The sequence below is a fragment of the Scomber japonicus genome, chromosome 5, assembly GCF_027409825.1.
Source record: "Scomber japonicus isolate fScoJap1 chromosome 5, fScoJap1.pri, whole genome shotgun sequence".
In the NCBI taxonomy this organism is placed as follows: domain Eukaryota; kingdom Metazoa; phylum Chordata; class Actinopteri; order Scombriformes; family Scombridae; genus Scomber; species Scomber japonicus.
Window position 1 is genome coordinate 34716308 of NC_070582.1, and position 27195 is coordinate 34743502.

Sequence of the window (27195 nt, forward strand, 5' to 3'; positions counted from 1 at the left end):
GTGTGTAGGCGGTACTGCTACTGCAGCCAGGCAGCGTGAGCCTGTGAGCCTGAGCTCAGGGCAAAGGAACACTAAGGTCACAGACAAATCTCATTTCTACACATTTGCAGATCACAGATCTGCCGCGGTGTAAAAACACAGCCAATCGAGAGCTCTTGCCTGAGTTGTAAGTGATGACAGACATTTACAGATCGGTTTACACATTTACAGATCTATGTACACTTACAGATCTGTGTTCACATTCACAGATCTTTGCATGCACTTGCAGATTTGTCTTCACTTGCAAATCTGAGTACAGACACAGATTTTTTTTACACACACACACAGGTCGGAATACACACACACAGATCTGAATACGCACACACAGATCTGAATACACACACACAGATCATATTACACACACACAGATCATATTACACACACACAGATCATATTACACACACACAGATCTGAATACGCACACACAGATTGAGATACGCATTTGCAAATAATATTGCAACAGTAATAGCTCCATATCTCACAATCTTTGCTCAGTTTTTGTCTATGCACTTTGGCACCTCATACTCTTTTGAAGAGACCAGTCAATCACAGGTTAAAATCAGATTTTATGGTTTTTCACAACTTGATTTTTATCTGATCTCAAAACACACTTTATTGTCATCAAGGCTGCTTGCAGGCAGTATTCTTTTAATCTTATCATCTCCCAATTTGGTGTTATCAAGAGATTGTTGTGTGCATCAGATATGGATCTTATTTTTTTATCATAATGTCCATGGGTTTTGGGTTTTTTTGGCTTGAATTTGTTTATGACCAGGTCCCATGCACTGGAAAACCAGCTGCTGCTTTCATTCACACTGTCTTACACAATTTACTTTACTTACATGCATTTTTTTGTATATATATGATACATTTAACACTTAAAAGCCTGAAGTAGGAAAACAAATATTCACATACAGTTCTTTTGTTAATTTATCAATTAGTAAATCGATCTGTAACTCTTTGATAAATCAATTGGTCAAGTCATCTTCAAACCAAAATGACAAAAATGTCATGGTTGGTTTATGTTACACTACTGATGAATTCTGATCAAGACATCTTGTGCTCTAGGTATATTATATTGTAATGAGCATTTTCTTTACTGAGATCATACTGTTAAGAATTGAGATTAATCAAAATGAAAGTCTTACAAATGTGCAACATTATATTTTCTTACATAACACAATCTAAAATAAATAGAAAACAATAGAAACAAATATCAGAGCTTAATGAATCCATGTAAATTCAGAAGTTCCCTGACAAGACAAACACAGCCTACCTGCTTCTCTTGTCAGCCATCACCAACTCTTCACAGGCTACAGCCTCCAGTAGACATTCAGATGGTAGCAGTGCCAATCTGATGCCTCTCAGTAACTCTGGTAGATGGTGACGCCGACGCTCCAAGTCATATCGTACCCACTGCATCATAGAGTCAAACACCACCTGCCACAAATCAAATATATTCAGAATCAATCATTAACATCTGAAAACAAAATCGATAATGAACGCCCTGCTGGTTTTTATTAAGGATTTTGGCAGCTAATTTTTGCAGTAAAATGATTTGTATCTGTGTGGGATGGCTAATCAGGAGGGTTAGCTGTGACACTTGCATCAATGAAGAAAAAAGGAGGGAAGAAATGAACTAAGAAAAGAGAAGATCACTCACCTGTTCATCTTCTATCTCAAGCTCATCACTAAGTATGAGCTCCAGCAGCTTATCTTTAGACAGACTGTAGAAATCCTCTGATTCTCTTACCTAAAGGACAGACAAAGGCCTGTATCACACATTAAATATGAAAATACACTACAATCGAAGCTAAACATGGATCTTCTGGAATGACATATCTTGTTTCTTTTTGTTCAAACTGCTAACTGGACCTAAGTGATGAAAGGAGACCACCTGCAGTATTTAAAACAATAAAGCTGATAATATACTGTAAAGTAAATGAGGATTAAAGCTGCTGTATCCAAGACAAGAATCAGGTTGTATGTTCCATGTGATGCCTGAGGCCCACTGGTGCAGACCCCAAACTGTTTATTCAGATTTTTTATTTTTTTCCCCCTTGAGCCTTATGATGTCATCGTTGAAATCCTATACATTACAAATCCAATTCATTAAACACCATTTCTCTAAGCTCACTCAAACGAAAAGCACAGTCAGCAGCCAAATCTATCCAATCCAATGAGTAAAAGATGAAGGTTTTCTCCCCCTCGTGCTTTTATATCCACCAATAATTTTATATCACCAATACTGGTTTCAATTTCATGACTCAACTATGCAAAAAGCTGAGCCCAATCAGGAAGTCCCTGTAAAAGCTGCAAAATGTTGGCTCCATTCAAGTTTATTCAGTCAAAATTTCTCTCAGAATACATTCAATTTTTCACAAATAGTTACTGAGTCAGCTGCTAATTTCTACTTCTGTCCATGTGTTAGTGGTCAGTTTAAAAGTTTAAAAGGAGAGACGTCTAAGACAGAGATGCTGGACTTTTTCAGTCAAACAGGTCAGGCTAAGATATACAAATGTATAACTGATCTTAGATTTAGTGTAAAACCTTAAATCCAAGTTTCAAAATGTCCCAACAGAAAGTGAGTCCCTCTTCCTTCTATCAGTCCTGCATGTTCTGCATTCATAAAAATCAAGGAAAGACTTGTGTTAATTACAACATGAGTTTTATTGTTGTTTCTATCATTTACCTGAGAGCTCCACACATAGCAGTACAGTTTACTATATTTGGTTGTGTTTTCTCACACTTGCAGCAGTTTTTCACACACTGTGCAAGGTTAGTGTTAGGTTTACTACTGTGTAAACTGGCATGAGTTTCCATTAGTGTAGTGCATTAACCATAGAATCCACCAAAGAATTGTTGAGATCTGGCAATACAGCATATCCATGAAGTCTGATGGTGAGAGTTCAAAGTTGAACCATGAAGAGACTTCCGGTGGCACTGAAGTGAATGGCAGCTTAAAAACCCCGCTCCCAACCGGTCGGATATTTATCCCATTTGAAGAACACATACACAAAAAATACTGAATTGAAACGTAGCATGGAAGGGGATAAACAAAAAAAGACTAAATGTAAATCAGGCTCAAGACGTGATAAAGGTGAGACAGTTGAAGAAACATACAGCGAGGAGGAAAACAGTGAGAACAATGGCGACGCTGGCGAGGCAGAAGCTAGCTCCGTGCGGGAGCTAGCTTGCGGGCTATCTACAACGAGGTTTGTGCTCTCAGGTCGGCTCTTAAAAGTGAAATGAGTGAATTCCGACTTTCCTTTCGTAGCGACATGAAGAAGGAGTTGAACGAGTTTAGGGGAGAAATCAACCGGAAACTCCAGGAAGCTACAGGTGAGCTACAGGCTACCATAGCAAGAGTGGCGGAGGCCGAACAGCGCATATCCGACATTGAAGAATGGGACGCGGCAGCGAAGGAGGCTCTCACCCAGGCGCTTGAGACCCAAGACAACCTGCAGGCTAAGCTTCTAGAAGCACGCTCACGCCGCAACAATCTCCGTATATATGGAGTACCGGAGGAATCAGAGGGGTCCAACCTAGCCGAGTTTGTAACGAAGTTAATAAAATCAGAAGTCGGCCTGCCGGTCGCGGACATGGACCTCGGAATACAGCGCTGCCACCGGGCACTTGCCCCAAAGCCTCCCCAAGGCGCACCGCCTAGATCACTGGTGATCTGCTTCCTTGAGTTCAGAGTGAAAGAACAGGTGTTACATACTGCGTGGAGGAAGAAAGATGTTCGCTGCGAGGGAAAACGGATTTATTTTGACCAAGATTACCCTCCCGAGACTTTGAAGAAAAGAAAGGCATATGTGGGGATACTGAGAGAGCTCAAAGCCAAAGGAATCCGCTTCCAAACGCCACATCCAGCTAAGTTGAAGGTGTTTTTCGACAGCGGCATCCAGATCTACGAGAGCGCGGCAGAGGCGGCTAAAGACCTGAAGAAGAGAGGATTTCCTATGGAAAACGTTAAGGAGCCAGACTCTACAGCGTGGCAGCAGCGGAAACTGGCGACGTGGGAGAAGGCAGGTGCAGATCGCCGCAGACAGGTCGTGGACCATAGGCGGATAAGAGAGAGACTACGGAGCTTTCAGCGTGCTCCACCGCGAGCGTCGGTTGCGGGCGAGTGAAGCGCCCAAGGGTAATCATTTACACACTATCGCAGGGTGAGTGGCTGCCGGCTGGAGCCATGTACCTCTATAGTAGGCTTACCTAAGACGATAATGCTTGGGCCTTTGAGTTTTTGATTTTTGCCTACTTACAATGAGAGTTTAAGTAATTCCTCAAACTTACCTATGGTGCATTTTATATTTTAAAAGACACTTTTGCAATTTAATTTTCAGTTTACTAAGGGACTTAATTCTCAGTTCTAAAAGTGCCTATTCTTATCCTTATAACTGACTAGACAACACTTGTGTTTCTCAACTCTCTGCCAGTTTACAAAGAGACTCAATATTATTATTTACTGAGCTTGATAAGATGGAACTTTATACCGGTATCGGGAAACTGACTTGGAAATGTTGGCGGTGCAGACTAGTATCTTTTCTGACACCGACGAGAGGCCCTCGACGGACGCGAGGATCTCCTCTCAATTTGAAGTTTTATTTGAACTTCGGACTTGGAAGTCTTTGGTTTTGGTTTTTCTGTTTTGTTGTTCATTGTTCTTGTTTGAGATACCATGGGTAATGTTACATAGGTGTACACAGGTTGATAACAGTATATGCATCGTCAAGAATATAAGATAGTCACGCTAAATGTCAATGGGCTGCATAATCCGATTAAAAGGAGTAAAATTATAGCTAAAATGAAACGAGAAAAGCTGCAGGTAGTTTTTTGGCAGGAGACTCACCTGTCCTCTTTGGAACATGAAAAATTAAAAAAACTGGGATTTCAAAATACTTACTACTCATCTCATAAATCAGGCCGTAGGAGGGGAGTGGCTATACTCATCTCTAATGTAGTAAATTTTGAATTTATTTCAGAAGTGAAAGATAAGGAAGGGAGATTTGTTTTAGTAAAGGGAAAATTAGATAATGAAGAAGTAACTTTACTTAATGTGTATGCCCCCCCAGGGAGCAAGAAAATATTTTTTAAGAAATTATTTGAATTGATAGTCTTGGAAACACAGGGGATCCTAATCTATGGTGGTGATCTTAATGTCCAACTCCAACCTAAATTAGATACATCTAATCAGCGCCAAAAGAAAAGTTCTAATGCCATTTTAGTCCAGCGGATGCTTGCAGAGCTGGGTCTGATTGACGTGTGGAGAGAGTCTCATCCAGGAGATAAACAATTCACTTATTATTCCCCATGCCACTCTGTATATTCTCGAATTGATTATTTATTTATATATAAATCAGATTGGCACAGAGTCAGGGACTGTAAGATAGGGATTAGGGACGTATCTGATCATTCAGGGGTGTACCTAACTCTACACCTAACTAATCAACGAAAAAATACACTTTGGAGACTAAATACGAGCATTTTAAATGACAAAACAGCACAGAAACAGATTCAACAGGAATTTGAAACATATTTACAAAATAATGATAATGGGGAGGTGTCTCCAAATACTTTATGGGACGCAGCAAAGGCAGTCGTTCGAGGTAAAGTTATTGCCCTCACGACCTTTCGGAAAAAGGAAAAACAGAGAAGACTTGTTGAACTACAGGAGGAAATGAAGTCATTAGAAATTAAACACGTTGAACAAAAAGATCCTCAGATATTAACTAGAATAAACAAAATTAAACAAGATTTAAACGGTATATACGATGAGGAAATTGAAAAACGACTTAAATTTACCAAAGGTAAAATACAAAGGTATTATGAGACGGGGCCTAGGGCGATGAAACTGCTTTCCTGGAGGATACGAAAACAACAGGGAAAGAATACGATTTATAAAATCAGGAACCCCAAGACACGAAAGGTTTGCAGTGATTCAGAGGATATTCAACGGGCTTTTGAACTATATTATAAAGACCTATATACCCAACCTGCCATGGCAGATATCACAACAATAGATACTTTTCTGAGTTCATTAGACCTACCATCTATAGGAGAACACCAAAATAAAGAAATTATTGCTGAGATAACAGCAGAAGAACTGCATAATGCCATTTCAAGATTGAAAGCTAATAAGGCTCCGGGTTCAGATGGATATCCATCCGAGTGGTATAAGACATTTAAGCTTCAAATAACACCCGTTTTGCTTAATTGTTTTAATCATACACTGAGGACAGGGAAAGCCCCCCAATCATGGAAGGAAGCAGTTATCTCTATCATCCCAAAAGAAGGCAAAGATGAAAAGGAATGCAGCTCATACAGACCAATATCAGTCCTGAATGTAGACTATAAATTATTTGCTTCAATCCTATCTAAGAGACTGGAATCCATTGTCCCGGAGCTGGTAGATTTAGATCAAACAGGCTTTGTATTGAATAGACAAACACAGGACAATTTAAGGAGAACACTACAAGTGATGAGTCATATTACATCTGAAAACATCAGTGCAATGTTGGTCAGCCTGGACGCCGAAAAGGCCTTTGACTCGGTGGGTTGGGAATATCTATACAGGGTACTTGCAAGATTCGGCTTCAAAGACGGTTTTATTAAGTGTATTAGAGCGTTATACTTCTCTCCAACAGCCAGGATCAGGGTCAATGGACGCCTGTCGCAAACTATTTATTTAGAAAGAGGGACACGCCAGGGCTGTCCCCTGAGCCCAACCCTATTTGCGTTATTTATTGAACCTTTGGCTCAAGCAATTAGAGAGGACATTGCGATAAAGGGGATTATGATTAGAGGAGAAGAACATAAGACTTGTATGTTCGCAGATGATGTTCTGCTTTTTATTACAGACCCAGACTCAAGCATCCCTAAATTGATGTCCCTGCTAAAAAAATATAATTCATATTCTGGGTATAAGCTAAATATTCAAAAAACACAAACCCTCACATTTAATTATACTCCCCACCCAGATACAAAAGGGAAATATAATTTTAAATGGGACTCGCCCAAAATAAAATATTTAGGAATAAATCTTGTAAATAAATGTCAAAACTTTTTGAAAACAATTACGGCTCCATTAATAAAGAGATCAAATCTGACATCTCTAAGTGGACCCTCCTCCCACTAGATGTGAGTAATAGAATAGAAATAATTAAAATGAATGTGTTGCCACGGCTTCTTTATTTCTTCCAGTCATTGCCTCTAGAGGTACCCCAAAAACAATTTGATGAGTGGAATGCCTGGATCTCAAGGTTTGTTTGGAACAATAGAAGACCTAGGTTTCAGTTCAAGACACTCCAGCTGAAAAAAGAGAAGGGAGGAAGAGCTTTACCATGCTTACAGGATTATTATTATGCTGCGCAATTGAAACCTTTAGTATGTTGGTGCACTCCAAACTATGAAGCTAAATGGAAATGCTTGGAAATTACACAGATAAAAATTCCCATACAATCTGTAATAGGAAATAAAAGCCAAGCTGAAAGACATTATAACAGCTTGAATCAATGGACTTTATTCACACTTCAGCTATGGTTTAAGGTTTTGAAGAAATTAAAAATAGAGAAACAGGCTAGGGTCTTGAATTGGGTAGCATATGATCCAGAATTTGAACCTGCTAGACTGGATGGGGGTTTTAAACAATGGGCTAGTAGAGGTATCACGTCTTTCTGTTCCCTCATCTCAAACAGAACATTTCAGAGTTATGAGTACATTTGCACTGGAAAAGCAGGACTTTCATAGGTACCTGCAAGTTAGAGACTATTACAATAAAAAATTACGAATCAAAGAGGAGAAGGAATACAATTTGATTTCTATATTTCATGATGCATACCAAAAAAAAGACAATAAAAAGTTGGTCTCAAGAATATATGGAAGTATACAAGCCTCTAAAAATCATTCTACGATATACATTAAACAAAAATGGGAGAGGGAGTCAGAAATACAAATATCAGAAGAGATCTGGATGGAAATATGCGAGACACAAGCCACCACTGCAAACTCAAGGTCGTTGAGAGAGTTCGGCTGGAAGAATGTAGTGAGATTTTTTATAACTCCTAAAATAACAGCGCTGCAAACAGGCACACAGAGCCGAGGCTTCTGTTGGAGACAATGTGGAACCTCTATGGCTAATCACTTTCATGTCTTTTGGGCCTGTCCGAAAATCCAGTCATACTGGGGGGAGGTGGCTACAGAGATAAATAAGATAATTGGGGTGGATTTAGATTTCTCTTTTGTTACTTTGTATCTCGGTATAATACCGGAAATAGTCCTACAGAAAGATAAGTACTTATTGAAGATACTTTTGGCAGGTAGTAGGAAAGCTATAACTAGGAAATGGCTGCAACCAGATCCTCCGACATTGGACCAGTTGCGTGGGATCATTCAAGAAACTTACTGCATGGAGAGACTTACTTTTGTTTTAAGACTCCAGTTGGAGAAATGTACTGAACGCTGGAAAAAATGGATTGTGTATGCACCTTGAATAGTATGACATTAAACCATGATGTATGTGTAAAAGAATACTTTGATTTTAACTGTAACACCCATGATGATCTCATGTTCTTTGTATATGTAAAAAATAAATAAAAAGTTATAAAAAAAAAAACAGTTGAACCATGAAGTGAGTGAAAAAACAAAAGGGTGGATAATGTTACCCTTCATTTTCTCTTACATAAGTGAGGCTTACCTGCTGGTTTCATTCCACTCTGTCTGATCAGTTAACATGTGTGTTCTTGTTTATTAGTTCTAGCAAAGATGCCACATTCCAGGATCTCAGTAGTTAGAGCGTACTGTATGTACTATGTACTGAGATATGATTGTAGCCAAGCATTAATGTCATGGAAACATGTTGGCAGAAATGACCAGACTTTTTCAAAAGTAGCCACACGTGGTATTTTGTTTACTTGTTGCACAATCAGTTGATTTCAGCATAAGCATGTGTCCTTTTGCTTGCCTTACTAAAACAGAGTGGAAACCACATCCAACCGGCACAGACCAGTATTGTGCTGGTCCGACTTTGAAAAACACCCACATGTTGCCCAGCAGCCTTATACTGTCTATGTGAAATACATCCATTTTTAACACTAATCTACCATTTCACAGCTGCAAGCACTTAGTAATTTGGCGATACAGTGAAATGATCTTAAGTGTAAAGGAGTCTAAACCAGAATATTCCACACTACAAGAGCAGCATATTAATGTTTGTGCAGAAAGCCAGCAAAGAATGTAAATCCTGTTTACCGTCTCATAGTGTAACAGACACATCCTCCATGACAGCTCGTACAGTCTTTTACATTGATGGGCATCTGATAACAACATCATCCCCAAGCAGTTGGAAGAGTGCAGATTTTTTTCCAAAAACTCAGCTGCTGCATCCCGGATGTCATGAAACTGCAGCATGTCTCCAGCCTCTAACAATGACTCTGCATTCTCCTCATTTATAATAAGTCGAGATGAATAGGCAAAGTCCAGCAGAAGCTCCAAGACCTGCAACAGTACAGAATAACAGGGTTCATTTTTATTGCTGCTGTTGACATAAAAGTATGTTCGACAGCATGTTGAACAGTATAACACAAAGACGAGTTCTAAGGCTTCTACATGACTCAAACAACTTAGTTCACCAAGTTATCTGAAGAAGAACCAAATAAAACAAGTGCAGGAAGTTGTAGTATTTTCATATATATATTGTAGTTGTGTATCACCATATCTGATGTTGTAAAAACTACAATCATTCAAATATGAATACATACAAATGTTTGTTCATATCATATATTAGGGCTGGGCCAAAAAAAAAAAATCGATTTTTATATTAAATCACGATTTTTTAAAAATCGATTCTCATACAAGAATAGATTTTTATTTATTTATTTATTTTAAAAAAAAAATTTAAATTAATTTTTTTCCCCTAAAGACCAGCTAAATGTAGCAGTTTAGTTTATTGTAAGATGTTGGCGGATGACAATGTTTTTGTGAGGGCAGGTGCACAGTTTTTAAAATAAATCTCACAAACTGATGTGATGTGTGTATTGTTTTTTGTAAATATGACTTATGATGTATTATCAAGTGTTTGGTTCAACCTGTTCTTGTTTAAGGAAAGAAAATCACAATAATTGAAATATAAAATCGCAATACTTGTTTAATCAGAATCACAATTTAAATCGAATCAGGACCCAAAAATCATTAGAGAATCGAATCGGCACAAAAGCATATCGGCCCAGCCCTATCATATATCATACAATACACAGTGTGTCCAGCCAGACTCCATTCATAAATCATAAATACCTTCAAACAAAACAGTGAACCATCTATAGTGGTTACATCTGTTGTGCACAAATTTAACAATAGAAGCAAATGAATATGATGACTGAATATTTTTCTTTTTTCTGTATTTCTGATGCCGATTACCATCTAATTGAATTTGCATATGACATGAATACAGTACAGTATCAAGTACTGTTTTAAATGACATATGGTACAGCTGTTTCAAATGCTTTTTAAATTACAGCACTGTGTATAATTTAAATCCATTAAAGCATAATATAGTAATGTATGTAAAATATAACTCACCTTGGTTCAAATTAATGAAGGCATGTAGCCTAAAACAGTATTGTGCTGTTTACAAAGCCACTGCTTGCTGTTCAGTGCATTTGCAAGTGATAGCAGAGTTTCACAACATATTTATAAAATACAGAGGAGGTTGAAGACTATTTACATCACTTCTTTACAAAGTGATGTAAAATCAGCAGAGCAGTCAGACCAGCCACAATGCAGATCAGATTGATCATCACAGCCCAGAATGGCACAATGACACTCTTCTTCTTCTTCTTGGTTTTTTTGATGTTGCCTGCAGCAGCTCTGCTCCCCTCATCAATTTCTCTGGTTTTCCTCTGGTCACATGGCTGGAGAATGACGGTTGTGTTCTTGCACAGGAACTTCAACTTGTGTTTTTCACATCATGAGCTGTACAGTTGTCAAAAAACTCAAAACAATTCTTCCTGTCTTGGCCCAAATTTCAATCCCAATCCTTCAATCCCCAACTACTCAACAAAGATATTCCCAGTCATCAGTGCACAATCACTGGCTGTGTAACAGACAGGTAGTGTGTTATGAAGTAGCAGGGCTTCTGATGTTTGCCAATGACTAAAACATCCTTCTTTTCCCTGGTGGTAAAGAGAGCAGTGATGCTTTCCTTAGAACCCCCCCCCCTCCTTTTTCATTGTCAAATTTAAAAGGTGAAGGTGCCATCAGGTAGTACTCGCAAAATCAATTCCACTCATCAGCATTCCAGATGTTTTCCTCCATGTATCCTCTCATCTGTCCCCACTTTGTCTTCAAGCCATTCTTTGTATGTCTCCATGTCAGCCTCAGCAGCAAAACAAATCACTCAAACCAGTCTAATTAGCAGCTGGCTTGCTGCTTATTCTTCTGCTTTGTCCCTCACCAAGGGCCCACTCAAGAGAGCACTGTGACTGGCCATTATCAATCCACTAATGCTTTTCCTGTGCACTGTTGTTATCTGTCTCCATCATCAAGCAGTCAGGTTCTTGATGTTTGAATAGAGCACATCAGGAAGTTTCACTGCTGCAGCTCATTGGTTGCTTTTTGGCAGCTTGTCATCAGCTTCAAGGAGACTACCTTCACTGAGACAAAATGACTTTCTTTCTCTTGTCATGATTTTAGTGTGCAGCCTCAGGTAGCTAGCTAGGAGCAGAAGGATTACCGTCGTAACACAGCTGCTATGTATCATGGGAGTAAAATAATAAAAAATAATAATAAAACAAAAACTGTAAACAAATACAATTCTGTAGTTTTAAACATTTTTCTCTTTGTTTTCAAGAATAAAAGGAGCCAAAGAAAAGCCTGTGACTGGACTACTTGGTCAATATTTAACAGCATGTGTATAGGAATGATTCTGTCACAAGCTGTTTGATCTATAAACAGTTTTAACTGTACTGTATACTTTGCTGTTAAACCACCCTGAATCACCACAGAGGAGATTCACTGTGAAACCCTTCAAATGAGACTATGAGCAGTAGTACCTCAGGGTGTATACTGTCTCTGAAATTGACGTCACTGTCCAGACTTTCTCGTAGTCCACCGCTGAACATGGCCTCAAAATAGCGACTACACGCTGCCAGCACTGCCCTGTAAGACACAACCGTATTTGTCAGTGAACAGCTCAAACGTTCAAGGTCTAAAACTCACACATTATTAAAACAACCCAAAGCAGAATAAGAAAGTAAAGTACGTGTAACTAACAGTGTACAGCCATGCTTACAGCTCTGTGATTCAGTACTGTAGACACTGTTCTGCCTTACTGATCAACACCAAAGAGTGTTGCAGGTATTTACTCATAAACCAAAGTATTACACACATGACATTTTTGGCCCGATGATGGTGCTAGATCAGGCGTGTCAAACTCATTTTTATTCAAGGGCCACATACAGCCCAATTTGATCTCATGTGGGTCTGACCATTAAAAAGATGGAAGGAAGGAACGACAAGGAGACAGGAAAGAAAGATGGAAGGAAGGAGGGAGGGAGGGAGGGAGGGAAGAAAGATATGATGGACGGACAGAATGATGGATGGAAGAAAGGGAGGAAGGACAGAAGAAAGGAAGTAAGGAAAAATGGAAGGAAGGATAAAAGAAATGAAAGGAAGACAGGAAGGAAAGAAAGAGAGGAAGGAAATATGGAATGAAGGACAGAAGGAAGGAAGGAAGGATGGAAGGAAGGAAGGAGGGATGAAAAGAAGGAAGGAAGGAAGGAAGGAAGGGAGGCCGGAATGGACCCCTCGGCGGGCTGGTTCTGGCCCACGGGGCGCATGTTTGACATCCCTGTGCTAGATGAAAGGATTTCTAAACTAATTACAGTTCATTCTGAGTGGCACATTCAATTCTAAACCACAGTTCATGGCAATCTTTCTTATAATTACAAAGATAATTCTCTTAAAGGCACAAAAGCTAGTGGGATTTGTTGTCTGTGTACCTAATGTCATGGTCATCTAGTAGATAGATATTTTAAACAGGACTACAGTGATGGACCAACTGACCAAACATAGCTAGTGAAACAGCTGACCGTGCTGATAGTACAGACAGTAGAGGGTTAATATGTTTACCTGTGGCATGGGAAGGAGCGGTCTCCAGCCCACAGAGTGACATCAGTGAACATGCACTGCTTCCTCATAGTGTTCAGGTGGGTCAGCACACTGTCAGGATGGGAGGGCTTGTGGAACAGTGAGATGTTCATGGAGCCCGTGCTGGTGCGGGATTTACGATTCTCATGAACAGTCACCGACATGGTGGCTCTGTTTGGCACCTCCGCAGAGTTGCTTGGAACTATTTCTCTAACTGTTCAATGACAATGAAGACAGATGAGAAGAAAGCACAACGTTAGAATGGCAGCACTATGTGTCCTTCAATCTGTCACCTGTCTGTATATGCACAAGTATTCAAAAATACAATCTATTCAAATCATTTGTATAATATATACAGTATAAATACAAAACACAAACATACAGTATGTACGGTACACATCACTGTATATGTAAAATATGATCACAAGTACATACATACATATGAAAAAGAAAGAGAAAAGACTAAAGGGGAATAGGTTTCTGATACTAGCATGAGTAGACTGCAGGGCTGAATAAGTTATATGCATTCTGTCATTCAAGAGTGCAAACTTAAATATGTATAAATATTTGAATATCAGCTTTAAAATGAGGACTTACAGTCAATGTAAGCATGAAGATAAAGAGAAAAAGAATGAATGTGATCTCACTGCTACACATCAGCTATTCAGTGTTTTAGAGTACTAAAAGCAGGGAATCTTTTAAAGCTGAAAATCTGAAAGAGACAGGAACTGTATGCAAACTTTAAATATGTTCTTATTTATCGCAAGTCATATCGTCATCGCAATATTGAACAGTGTGATCGCACATCGCACATTTTGCTGATATCGTGCAGGCCTATTAGACATTGTCCAGTATTGCAGTGCCATGTGACCATCTAGTGATGTTATTGTTGTAAAGCTCAGCTCTTTATAGTTGAGTAGTCCAGCTCTCCATCATTTCCTCCATAGTCACCATACATCAACACACCTGTACTCTGTGTTGTACCTGGTGACTCCACCAGTTATTATACATGTCCCTTGTCCAACATGGTTACATTCTATTATTAACAGCACATTATCTATTCCCTGTTAAAAGACTTAAACTGGTGAATCAATCGCTTTATCTCCTTTCTGGGAGGCCTGGGTGGTATTTTCTTTGTGATGATGTCTGACCATGTGGGTTTATGCTACTTGTGAATGAGATGTTATGTGAATAGCGAGGCTTTATAAAAAGGATAATGTGATATGCATTGGGAGGTGTAATGACGATTTTTGATGATACTGCTTACCCTGTGACTTCTTTTTCTTTTATTTATTTACTTATTCATTAATTAAATTTTTTTTTTTTTTTTACTTACTTACTTTTGTCTTTGTGCTATTTCACTTGTATGTAGGCATGGGCCGGTATGAGATTCTGGCGGTATGATAACCATAAGAAAAAATATCACGGTTTCACGGTATGGCAGTATTGCGATTACAGCTCTAAAATGTTCCTAAAAGTAAGAAAAATAAAGACAGACATGTTAATTTAATCTGAATATACACTGTAATGACAGTGTGAGGGGTTGTGATAGTCTACGCTGCAGCTGCACCACTTGAGGGATTACTGACCAGCACTTCCTGTCTTTGACCAGCACTTCTTGTCTTTGACCAGCACTTTCTGTCTTTGACCAGACAAAAAAATCGCTCATAACTTAGGAACGGTATGACAGAAAATTTGTCGGTTTCGGTTATTGTGGTTTTTCAAATCGCGGTATACCTTGAACACGGTTATCATCCCATGCCTACTTGTATGGCACATTTCTTATCTTATGTGATGTCATTGTTTGTACTGAAAAACAATAAAAAAGAGAATTACAAAGAAAAAAAGAAAAGTGAATCAATCCTTCAAAACAGTCTAAACTCTACAGGCCAAACTTGAACCACCACTGCTTCATTAACACCATCATCTAACATCAGGTTGTGTTGTTCATTACAGCCTAAAATAACAAAGTCCTGGATGTCCCAATTCTGGTTTGAACTCTCCAGCCTCATTAGAATATGTGTCTACTGTTAATACTGTATAATCACTAAACAAAGACTAAATGGACAAATACCAAGAACAGTCCAGCTGCATGAATCCAAGTCCATGTCCGAAGGAACTATAGGACAGTGCTGTTGAACATCTTCACAGGCAAATGGACTTAAACAACACACCACAGATTAGACATGCTGTTTCACTGCTTTTGTGTGTGTGTCCATCCACATTTGCTGACATGCAGGTCTAGACTGCAGCCACAACAGATCAGTCATGGGATGTTGCTCAACGTGGCTGGACTGTGTTGTGAATAGGGGTGGGAAACGAGAACCGGTTCCAATTGGTTCAATCCATCGACATCATTTGCCTTTATGCTTAACGATTCTCTTATCGATGCCTTTCTTTCACGTGTCTTGCAAAATAATGACGTCACGCTCGTGCGAGAGTCAATCAGCAGTGCGAGCAACACCATGGCAGAGAGACCGAAGCGGTCCAAAGTGTGGCTTAATTTCACTAAGAAGGATGCTAACAGCTCTTCAGAGTGGAGGTCCCTCAGGTCGCGTGCAGTTGCAGCATAAAGTACCCCTCCCCCCAATTCACTATGTTATCAGTACAACAGAGAAAAAAAAGAAAAGGTAGAAAATAACATTTAGGTCATTTGTTTTGTACAACAGTAAATGAACCCTCCACCTACATATAGCTGCAAGAGGCAATTAACAGGTTGAAACCTCCGCACTCTGCAGACGGAAGCAGCTCATTCAGCCAAAATTAAAGCTGCAAGTAGCAACAAGCTTCACAAACATAAGCAAACTCATTTAATCTATTTTAAATTGTGTTTTTAGCAGTGAGACCAGTTACACCCTTGTTTCATCATCACAAAGCCTGCAGCATTTCATTATGTGCACTCAAAGTTCTGCCATTCTTCTTCCCAATTAAACTCATTGTGCATGTCCAGAACATCTTCAGCAAGTGGTCAAAGGAATCATGACTTAGTAGCAAATACGTGATAGACCATGCCCCCTTGCTGTATTCCAAATGTGGTGTTGATAAATTCTAAAAGTTGAATTATTTTTTACTGTTAGTAGACTTTTGTGGTGCAGGAGGTCTAAGCTGAGAGAGCAGCCTGAGCTGGACCTCTGTGTCAAAGTTCAACTCAATCCATTCAGAGTTTGAATCCCAATAACAACAATAACATTGTGAGCTCTGTAACCAGTGACTCCACATTGTATGTGATGTGCTATTGTGTGTAGCTTTGTGCTGTTTGTTATATGTGCTGGAATATAAGTTTGTTTTAACACTGGTGTTAAATGTGTTCGACACTGTCTGAGGCTAATTTATTCAATCATTCATTTCACTGAGCATGGTAACACTCCTGCCTACAGCCTGACCAATATTATTGATCAGCCAATACTGTCAGCTGATGTTGGCCAATCACAGATATATGGGTATCGGTTTAAATAATGTCTGATAACTACCAATGTGTGTGTGTGTGGGGGGGGGGGGGGGGGGGGGGGGACCTGAAGATGATAATAATATAAAAAGCAGTCACATGAAGAGCATGGTGCATGCTCCATAATACATTCATTAGTTTGATCAAGTTATTAGAAATGTTTTTCTTCAATATTAACCCTTAACCCTAACCCTGCTGCATGTCTGCTGTTCAAACGGAATGCCAAATGAAAAAAATAAAAAAATTTCACTGGGTTACTGACAAGGCTTACGTTGTGTGCGTCATGAACAGAACAAACCAAACAATACACACCTGTCTCGAACCGTGACAAGCGTACCGAACGGGACAGATTATTTTAATGAACTGTTCCACCTATCAGCCACTATATCAATATTGGAATTGTTTACCCCCCAATATCCATATCAGCATTGACCCCAAAAGTCCAGTATCTGTAAGGCTCTACCCTGCCTACTTTTTGATATAAAGTCAATAGAGTGAAGTACATTATGTACTGAAGCAAATGTATTCATGACAAAAAAAATATTTTTATTATTTCTGCAGGTAAATGTTAAAATGTAATCTAAAGATTTAGATGATCAAAGTCTTTGAGGTTTTCCTTAGATTATGTTTTCATGTCATCCAATAAGTAAAAGTTACAGAACAACACTGTTCAGCTCTGTGGACAATGCTCTACTTCACACAAATACACATTTACAAGTTAACAAAGACAACAATGATTGCTGGCAGAATTTCTGAAAATGTGCTCATTTAAAGTAGTGGAGGCATTTTGTGAATATTTATAATATACAACATTTCTACGGGTATTAAGGGGTGCTGAATCCAAATCTTCTGTATATGAAGCTCAAAAATGCCCCCAAAATGCCTCAAAATTTGAGAAATCCAACATGGCCATCGCCACCAGACTGAAATCAATTTTTCAGTGTATCTTTTTGACTAAACAAGGTCAAAACATGTATTGAATGTGCTTTTATAGGTTTTCCTATATGAACAATCCAATGGCATATTCAGATTTGAGATGTAATGTGAAGAAACTGCTTAGATATTGCAAAAATAGTTGTTTAGTGAATAACTACTCAGCTATTATTTTTATTATTAATATTTTTTATTATCAGGCTTCTTTTACTTTGTATTTAGTTTTGAGGTCAAATGTGCTGTAATGGAACCTTGGTCATCACCAATATAATAATATTCAGTATGAATACAGACCGTGAAAGCGGAGCCTCACGATCCTTCTGACTTTTTGGGTTTTAAGCAGGAGGTGACAGAAAAGTTACCACAGGGATAGCTGGCTTGTGACGGCCTTTTTGATCCTTCGATATCGGCTCTTCCTATCATTGTGAAGCAGAAGTCACCAAGCGTTGGATTGTTCACCCACTAATAGGGAAGACAGGTCGTGAGACAGGTTAGTTTTACCCTACTGATGATGTGTTGTTGCAATAGTAATCCTGCTCAGTATGAGAGGAACCGCAGGTTCAGACATTTGGTATATGTGCTTGGCTGAGGAGCCAATGGTGCGAAGCTACCATCTGTGGGATTATGACTGAACGACTAGACGTAATGATACCGTAGCGCTGTGGATTCGGTTAGTCCCGGATAGCTGGCTTTGGTCGGTGAGTAGAGCCGTTTGTGACAGGGCTGGGGTGCGGCCAAATGATGGTCGCCCCTCTCCTATCTCGCACCTCATATTTGTTGAGAACCTGGTGCTAAATCACTTGCAGACGACCTGATTCTGGGTCAGGGTTTGCTGCGATATATTGAAAGTCAGCCCTTGATCCAAGCTTTTGTTGGCCGAGGGCACGGGCCCCACCGACCCCCTGGTGCTCCTTTGGAGTACCAGGCGTCCGAAAAGTTTGGAGAGTGAGTGTGTGTGTGTGGGTGGAAGTAAGTGTAGCCCAGAGAAGAGTGTTTAAGTGTGGGTATGGAGGTGAGGATGGAGGGAGAAGATGCTGGAGGTCCTGACAGAGTGTAAAAATGACAAAGTCCTCACGGCTGGTGGAAGACAGGATACCAGGGGTACGAAAGTTTTGGGGGGGGGGGGGTATGGCAGAGAGTGTCTCCCAGGGAAGAGTGCTTAAGTGTGGGTACGGAGGTGAGGATGGAGGGAGAGGTTAGTGGAGGTCCATATGGAGAACCAGGGGCACAAAAGTGTTGGGGGGGGGGGGGGGGGGGGGTGTGTGTGGAAGGGATGTAGCCCAGGGAGGAGTGCTTAAGTGTGGGTACAGGGGTGTGGATGGAAGCACAGGTTAGTGGAGGTCCATATGGGGAACCAGGGGCACGAAAGTGTTAGGGGTGTGTGTGGAGGGGATGTAGCCCAGGGAGGAGTGCTTAAGTGTGGGTACGGAGGTGAGGATGGAGGGAAATATTGCTGGAGATATTGGGGATGACCAAGGTTCCATTACAGCACATTTGACCTAAAATTAAAATACAAAGTAAAAGAAGCCTGATAATAAAAAATATTAATAATAAAAATAATAGCTGAGTAGTTATTCACTAAACAACTATTTTTGCAATATCTAGGCAGTTTCTTCACATTACATCTCAAATCTGAATATGCCATTGGATTGCTCATATAGGAAAACCTACAAAAGCACATTGAATTCATGTTTTTATCCTTGTCTATTCAAAAAGATACACTGAAAAATAGATTACACACACACACACACACACACACACACACACACACACACACACACACACAGTTCACCAGTGGAATTTCAACAGATTAGCTAAATAGACTGAGGCCTTGTAAAGAGACTGGTCACTAGGCCTGAGCTTGTTTTCCCACAGCTAGCATTGCTGCACCACTGGACTTGTTGCCCAGGGCCACTCAGTGTGAGTACCCCCAACAAATCTCTGAATGCCCCTAAACACGGCCTGAAATTCATTTTTTTAAATGCTTCATACAGGGGGGATTTTACTTTGTTGGGGGGAGGGGCTATAGGTCGCACCTTGTCCTATTCTAGTTTTATTCTCTGAACTACAGTCACCTGCAACTTCATTAGGAACACATGTGCAATATAATTCAATCCAATATAACAGTTCTGCTATAAATTCTGCTTTTTTGGAGTTTATATATTTTCAGTTTTTGTTGACATTGTCATAATTCTACTTTGTTTATTACTGAGGTTATACTAAGTGGTGGTGGTGTACCTCCTCATGTATGTTAATGGAGTGGACAAAATATTAGGAACACCTTTCAATATAATGCACCCTAATACACCACAATCACTCAATAATGAACATAAAGCAGAATTTTCACCTTCTTGTCTATGAAGTTAAAGGTTTAAATAATACAGCCACGGGGCATTTTGAGGGGTACAGAATGAAAGTATTGCTTTTCAAAAAAAAAAAAAAATTTAGTCTGAATTAATATTTTTGATGACGTTGACGACAATGACGTTCTGACACGTTCTCTGTACATTGTACCAGCAAATTAGCGACCGGAATTGCGGGTTGCCAGGGTTGTCTGCTGTTCCGGCGCAGCTACTGTAGGCTGGCACTGGGTGAAATGGAGTTGTAAACAAGCAGAGCCGTGTTGGACTCACTAAAACCAGCGTTTTTTGCTCTCAAGTACAACTTTTTATCACAAAACTTCGAAGGTAAGACAGAATATCTGTTAGTAGCTGTAAATAAGTGGTTGTTCACCTTTGTATTCTTTGGCTGCTGGTTCACTGAGTTTTTAGCTCAATAATAGTGGTACTGTTGAACTCGCCAGGGTCTTAGCTTTCATATGAGATGATATTTGTTTGTGTACCATGAAGTATCAAAACGGTAGCAAAGGAAATGTGGAGAGTGGGTTGACTTTCTGACGCTATTCGGATTTTGATATTTGATCATTAATATGCTTGGTGTTTGAGTTGTGTTTGGTGTGACGTACTTGTAGCGGAGTTTCTCCGGAGCGGAGTTTCTCCTATTTAATTTGATGTGCAGTATGACTGTATTGCTACATAATTAGGGGATCATCCCTATGTTCCCCGGGTCCTATGTTCCCCGCTTTGTATGTGACCGGGGAACATAGGGATGATCCCGTCTACAGTTAACCAGGTAGCTGAGTTAGCCGCCGAGTTAGCAGATGAGTTAGCCGCCGAGTTAGCAGATGAGTTAGCCGCCGAGCTAGCAGCTGAATTAGCAGCCGAGTTAGCCGCCGAGCTAGCAACCGAGTTAGCCACAATCGGGGACCCGGGGAACATAGGTACGCTCTCCAGGTTTAACTGCTACTGCCACTGGCTTTACAACGTAATGTACCTCGGTGGTTTCAAGTCAGTTACAGCGAGGGTATGTTCGCTTCCTGTTTTCAAAATAAAAGCACCAACTCTATCATTATGGTTTTCTTAATAATAAAAGGCAACGGGTGTTTTATTTTGTGAAAACGACCAGAAGTGCGTTACTCGCTACGGCTAACTTTAAGCAGATGTTATTTGGACAAATTAGCGTCACATTGTGGATCTAAAGGGCTACTTTCTCGCCTAAAAAGGTTAGACATGTGGATAAAGTGGTATATTTACAGAGTTAGAGCTAAAATAAAATCCGGCACCGGACCTGACAACCCGACTGCTGGAATTACTTTTTGGTTGTTGCGACTACGATCTCGAGACATTAGATGGCGTTGTTCTGCTCATTCTACATATTCTACCTTTAAGTAGTGATATTCAGCTTCAGTAGCCTCATGTTTTTGTTGAACGCCTCACTCTCTCTCTCTTCAGGTCTGCTGAATGAGAAACATCTGAGTGACTTAAAATTGACGTTTTGTAACATCAGCTGATAAAACGCGCAGCATCGCAGCATTTTACGCCGTTAATATCACTGTGTTCATATACTCTGAGCCGGTTAGCCTGAAACTTTTTACTATAGTAATGTCACAGTTACCCGTTTGAACCATGGGATTAACGCTGTTAATGGTGACATCACATGGCGCTGTTTTCATTAGTTTTTCAGGCTCTGCTGCTTATTTCTGAGCAGGTTCTGCCTCAGATTTATGTTTTAACCAGCGGTCTGTATTTGTTTCCATAAACTTAATATCACTGTTAGCGTGTCTGTGTTATGCTAGCGGGAGGTACAGAGAGCTACAGGTGTGTTCAGGGTCGCAGTCAGACAGTCGGACACACTTGTCGCGAGTGAGAAACAGCTCCGTCAAAAATAGAAATGCTGTGGATTGATAGTGCTGCGGCGCGGAGACGCTCCCGGTGGAGACACTCTCATTGATTATAGTGGTACCTATCAGCTCTGGTGACCGCGGCGCAGCTGTAATGCGCAGCTGACGGACCCGGTGGAAATTGGGCTTTAGACTTGTGGTGGTGCAGTGTCATCCAGGCACAAGAGAGCACGATCTGTTTGTCAGTTTCAAGTTTGCCAAAAATTTGTCAGCAGTGTTTGCGCAGCGTCTGCTGGAGGCTGACAAGAACAAAAAGGAGAAAAACAACATGTGGAAAACTGCTGGAGTGCTGTTGCTACTAGTATTACTTAGAGCCACCATCTACACAACATCACTACTGTGCTTCCTGGGGGAAGTGAGCAGGTGCTAAAGGTGTATGACAGGAAATAGCTGCACTAGAACTGGGCCTGCTAGACCACGTTCTGGTGGAGACAGGCAGCCGAAGAAACAGGGAGGAACGAGTGGCATCAACATTGCCTCCGTCAGCAGGCCAACAAGTCACTACTGCCATCTATAGTCTTCAGCAACACTCCCTCCCTGAGGAACACACCTCAACACAAGGCTCTGTAAGCCAGAGTGTCACATTAAAACGTATCACAGCTACATTGGTCCACAGTGGAAAATGTAGTCATCTCACTATTTAGGCTCAGATATGAGGGGCCGCCAGGGACATATTTCAGAATACGCTATTCACAAACACAACTGAAATGTCTTCACACACACACAACTGAAATGTCTTCACACACACACAACTCAAATGTCTTCACACATACAACTCAAATGTCTTCACACAAACACATAACTGAAATGTCTTCACACACACAACTGAAATGTTCTCACACACACTACTCAAATGTCTTCACACATACTAATGAAATGTCTTCACACATACAACTCAGATGTCTTCACACATACAACTCAAATGTCTTCACACTATTGGAATGGTCACACTGCTGAGATTTCAGTGTAACAGGAAGGCAGCTCAAAAGAGGAAGTGTGGGGTATTTTCTTCTTTGGAGCATTCTCAGGAGCATGCAGTCTGGATTTGCCAAAGGAAACGCTGTGAAAAGTGTAAATTATGATGTGCAAGGCAATGAAGAGGACGTGGTAAGTTTTTTGAGAAGTGCTTTGCAGTGTATTGAATCGCTTCAGAGAAATGACCCCAGTAATTTTGACCGGGTGAGTTTTTATAGAGAGCTAGATGACCACGCGCGAACTCTATCTAGTCTTCATGCAGCCGTTTCCAGATCTGACCCTTCAAATAGGGATGTCTGTCACCTGCTTGGATCCCTGCACAGGTGTTTCTAAAATTTACTTCAAGGACATGAGGCCAGACAGAGGTCTGCTAATGACAATATCTTGTTACCCCCAACAAGCATCACTGGTCACCCCGGCCGTCCCAGATACTCTATTACCAGGGAACAGATTTCTCACTGCATGTCAGTTGGCATGGCATGGCAAAGAATAGCAACCAGCTTTGGGATAAGCAGAAGAACCTTACACAGGCACAGACAATTACATGGAATACTGCCATTTACATTTGCAGTTATGACGAATGAAGAACTGGACAGTCTTGTGACTGTTATACTACAGAGTACTCCAAATGCAGGGGAGGCCTATGTACTTGGAAGCCTGAGGTCACGTGACTTAAGGATGCAGCGCTGGCGGGTCAGAGACAGCTTGAATCGAGTGGATCCCATTGGACGATCATTTAGACGGCGTCGTGCTATACGGAGGAGGTCCTACAGTGTTCTGTCTCCCAACCAATTATGGTAAGCTCACAGTGAAAGACTTGCTAAGATAATTTTAACCCTCCTGTCGCCCTCTCAGGTCAATTTGACCCAATCTGTTCTTTTGACTCTTCCTTCTTTCCTCCATTCCCTTGCTCCTTCCCCTCTGTCCCTCATCCTCCTTCCTTCCAACCTTCTTTCTTTCCTCCCTTCTGCTTGTGTCCTTCCCTATTCTTCCTTCCTTGACCCGAGCACAACAGGAGAATTAAGTAAAGATGTCATGCAACATAAATAAAATAAAAAATATGTGCAATGCACAAAAAAGTCCAGTAAAATCAAGTTACTTTAAAGGAGATATGTTATGTCCCTTTTCCACAAAAATAATGTTTAAAAACGACACTTCCACAATATGTCCCCTTGAAATTACTCACTGTGTCGAAAAATACACAGTGTTGGTATTAGTGTTCTTGTTGTACTTTCCATGTTTAATAGAAATTTAAGAGATAATTCAATACAAAAATATAAAATCATGTTACACTCTAATTATGTAGACATTTAAGATTATTCTTGTTCTAAGCAGTTGTGTTTTATCTCAGTGTGGTGTGATAATACTGATTCTGGTCACTCAACAGGCATTTCGATGGAAACCACAAGTTGGTTAGGTGGCGTCTGGTCATGCATGGCTGTGTTGATGGCTTCAGTAGGACAATTATATACCTACGCTGCTTATCCAATAACAGAGCCTCAAGTGTTCTGTCACTATTTTTGGAGGGCGTTGAGAACTTTGCTCTACCTGCAAGGGTCAGGTGTGATCATGGCATGGAGAATATACTCGTTGCACGGTTCATGTTGGAGAGAAGAGGCCTGGACAGTGTCATTACAGGTGTTTTTCAGTCCATAATCAGAGAATTGAAAGACTATGGGCAGAACTCAATAGAGTTGTTAGTAGACATTATATCAACATATTTAACTTCATGGAAGAACAAGGTATCCTCGATTCATTGAATGAAGTACATCTTTTTTGTTTGCATTATGTTTATTTGCCAAGAATTCAGCAGGCAGTAACAGAATTCATTAATCAGTGGAACAACCATGGCCTCTCCACACAAGGCGGGCGGACACCACTTCAACTGTGGCATTCAGGTGTTATTAACAACATAGGAATTCAACCTGTTATAAATGACATTGTTCATATGGATAACCACTATGACTTCAATGAACATGAGCCTTTGCCAGAAATTGAGACAAATAATCACATTACAATTCCAGACATTAACGTAACTATAAATGAAACCACAATGAACAGGATTCAATTGGTGAATCCTTTGGAAAATGATGGGAACTATGGCATTGATCTGTTTTCCTCACTCCTGAATGTATTTCAGTTAAGATGCGATGTATCTTTTTTTGTGATGTTTTTTCCGAAGAATTTGTGAACACTATGTCTTAAGGACAGTTTGAGAAAAAAAAGTGTAACATCAACAAATATACATATGGTATGGTAATCAGGCTCCGCCAAATCCATAGGTGTTGTCTAAAGCAAAGTCAAACTTTTCTTTGAAGACCTGGAATGAAACATGGATAGGCAACCTGATGCAGTTAATGCATGTGTTGGCCGTCGGAAACATGGGTGTGGGAGAAAAGTCATCATGTCCCTGATGAATGAACTCCACAGATGGACTTGGTGAAAACCCGATGGGAGGGACAACAGACGCGCCAGTAGCAAAGGCCAATACCTTCTGCAGTTTAGATGGCCCTTGTTCTTCTGCAAAATAGATAATTCATTAAATCATAAGGCTTAAGTGTCTATGAACCCAATTAGCAAAAAATTCCACTCCATGTTTTGATATTAGCTATTTTTAATTTGCTTTATAAGGATCTTTAATATCTCTTAAGTGTATAAACTGTTCAATGTATTGTTACTGTATTTTTTTATTCCGCTAACATTAATGCATTATATTCAATATACATATACGCATGCATACAAAAACATGTATTTTAATTTCCCAATGAAACCTCAAAGGTAGTTTATTCTTAATAAAACACAGATAATTTGTCAACCTAAATGCAAGGATCTATGTCAAGTATTGTACCTTCTGCATCTTGAAGATAGTCTCTCCAGTAGGTAACCACCACTTCTTCTGCAACTCTCTTGTTGCTTCCTCCTGGTGACAGCCATCAGGATCACTCTCAGGACCTCTTGTGTCAGGTTTCCAGTTTTGTCTTTCCCCACTGTTGGGGCTCGTGGCAGGGCAGTCTTCTTCACTGCTAATGCAAATATTAGCCCTTGAATGCTGGTTTTCATCTTCACTGTCATCCTGAAATATAAAACATGTATTTTTGTATGTATGTATGTATGTATGGATGTATGTATGTATGTATGTATGGATGGATGGATGCATGTATAACAAATAAAAATGCACACTTACCAAAAGCATCCTTGATGGTTTTACATAAAGAACTTTAGTTTTGTATAGGGTTGCAAAGGGGTGGAACGTTTCCGGTAAATTTCCATGGGAAGTTAAGCTGGGGAATTTTGGAAATATTCCTAATTGGAAACTTTCCATGGGAATTATGGGAATTTATGGGAATTAAATGGGAATTTATGGGAATTAAATGGGAATTTATGGCAACTGAGGGTAATTTAGTGGAAAGGTATCATCATTTGATTGATTAATTGGATAAAAAAAGTCCACCCCTTCATTAAAAAACATTATTTTAAGTTGACGATAAAAAAAAGGTGCACAATGTCGCTTGATGTCCCTGAGCTGTTGAAGTTATATTAAATTATACAATAATTTATAATTTAATATTAAAAAAGCAACTAAATGTTATTATTCTTAATGGTTTCACACACAACTCTGAAAAAATACAACAATGTGTCTGTGAAGCTACACATCCCTGACAGGGATGTGTCTAATGTATCCTGGTGGAGATACAACTCATAAAATCCAAAATATACAAGATGTTTTTAAAACTATTTGTTATTGTTATTTACTTAGATGCAAATGATATAACTAGTAACATCAAAGTTCCACTCCTGTCTGTTAAAGTGATATTTGCTGTATAAATTGTGGTTTATTTGGTTTTGACCAGTTTTACTTTTTCCACCATAAGGCTAAATATAGCACTTACACATAAACATATCCCTAAATATATTCCCAGGCTCAAAAGTCTGGCTTCAAGTTGTGTGCTCTGGGCTCAAAAGTGTGGTCTAGGATTGTAGAAATCATCTGTGCATGTGATGGAGGAATGCACAGTGCATGTAGGGGGCGTGGTCTCAGTAGCTCTGCAGTAAACAGTATGCCATGTGAGCATGTGATAGCAAAGATATTCAACTGTACTGCATGATATCTGGTTGTTTTAGTCAGGATTATACTAAAATATTATTTTACACAACTATATTTAAGTTCCCTAATAAGAACATACCTTCAGTTTAGTAAATTCTCAGTTTATTCCCGTTAATTCCCATTAACTCCCGTTAATTCCCATGGAAAGTTTCCAAGTTTGAAAATTCCCGGAATTTTGCAACCCTAGTTTTGTAAACCTTTTGAATGAGTATTGCACTCAGGTCCTGACCCTTTTGGAGCTTAGGGCACACCAGTTTACTGCCACAAGCCATCAGCAACTGGAGGCTACAAAAAGAAGGGAACAAAGAAAAT

General features: G+C 39.9%; 1 protein-coding gene across 2 annotated transcripts in view; it reads right to left on the reverse strand.

The window, feature by feature from the left end:
* LOC128359281 (kelch-like protein 25) overlaps window positions 1-27195 on the reverse strand; it is a 64025-nt gene that overhangs the window by 23890 nt on the left and 12940 nt on the right. For both annotated transcript variants that reach the window (XM_053319741.1, XM_053319740.1), the window contains exons 2-6: window positions 13168-13399; window positions 12090-12195; window positions 9292-9537; window positions 1703-1792; window positions 1316-1479 (exon numbers count right to left, since the gene is read on the reverse strand). In XM_053319741.1, coding sequence (XP_053175716.1) covers window positions 1316-1479; window positions 1703-1792; window positions 9292-9537; window positions 12090-12195; window positions 13168-13349 — 788 coding nt within the window. In that variant the 5' untranslated portion in view covers window positions 13350-13399. The remainder of the gene's footprint in view (window positions 1-1315; window positions 1480-1702; window positions 1793-9291; window positions 9538-12089; window positions 12196-13167; window positions 13400-27195) is intronic.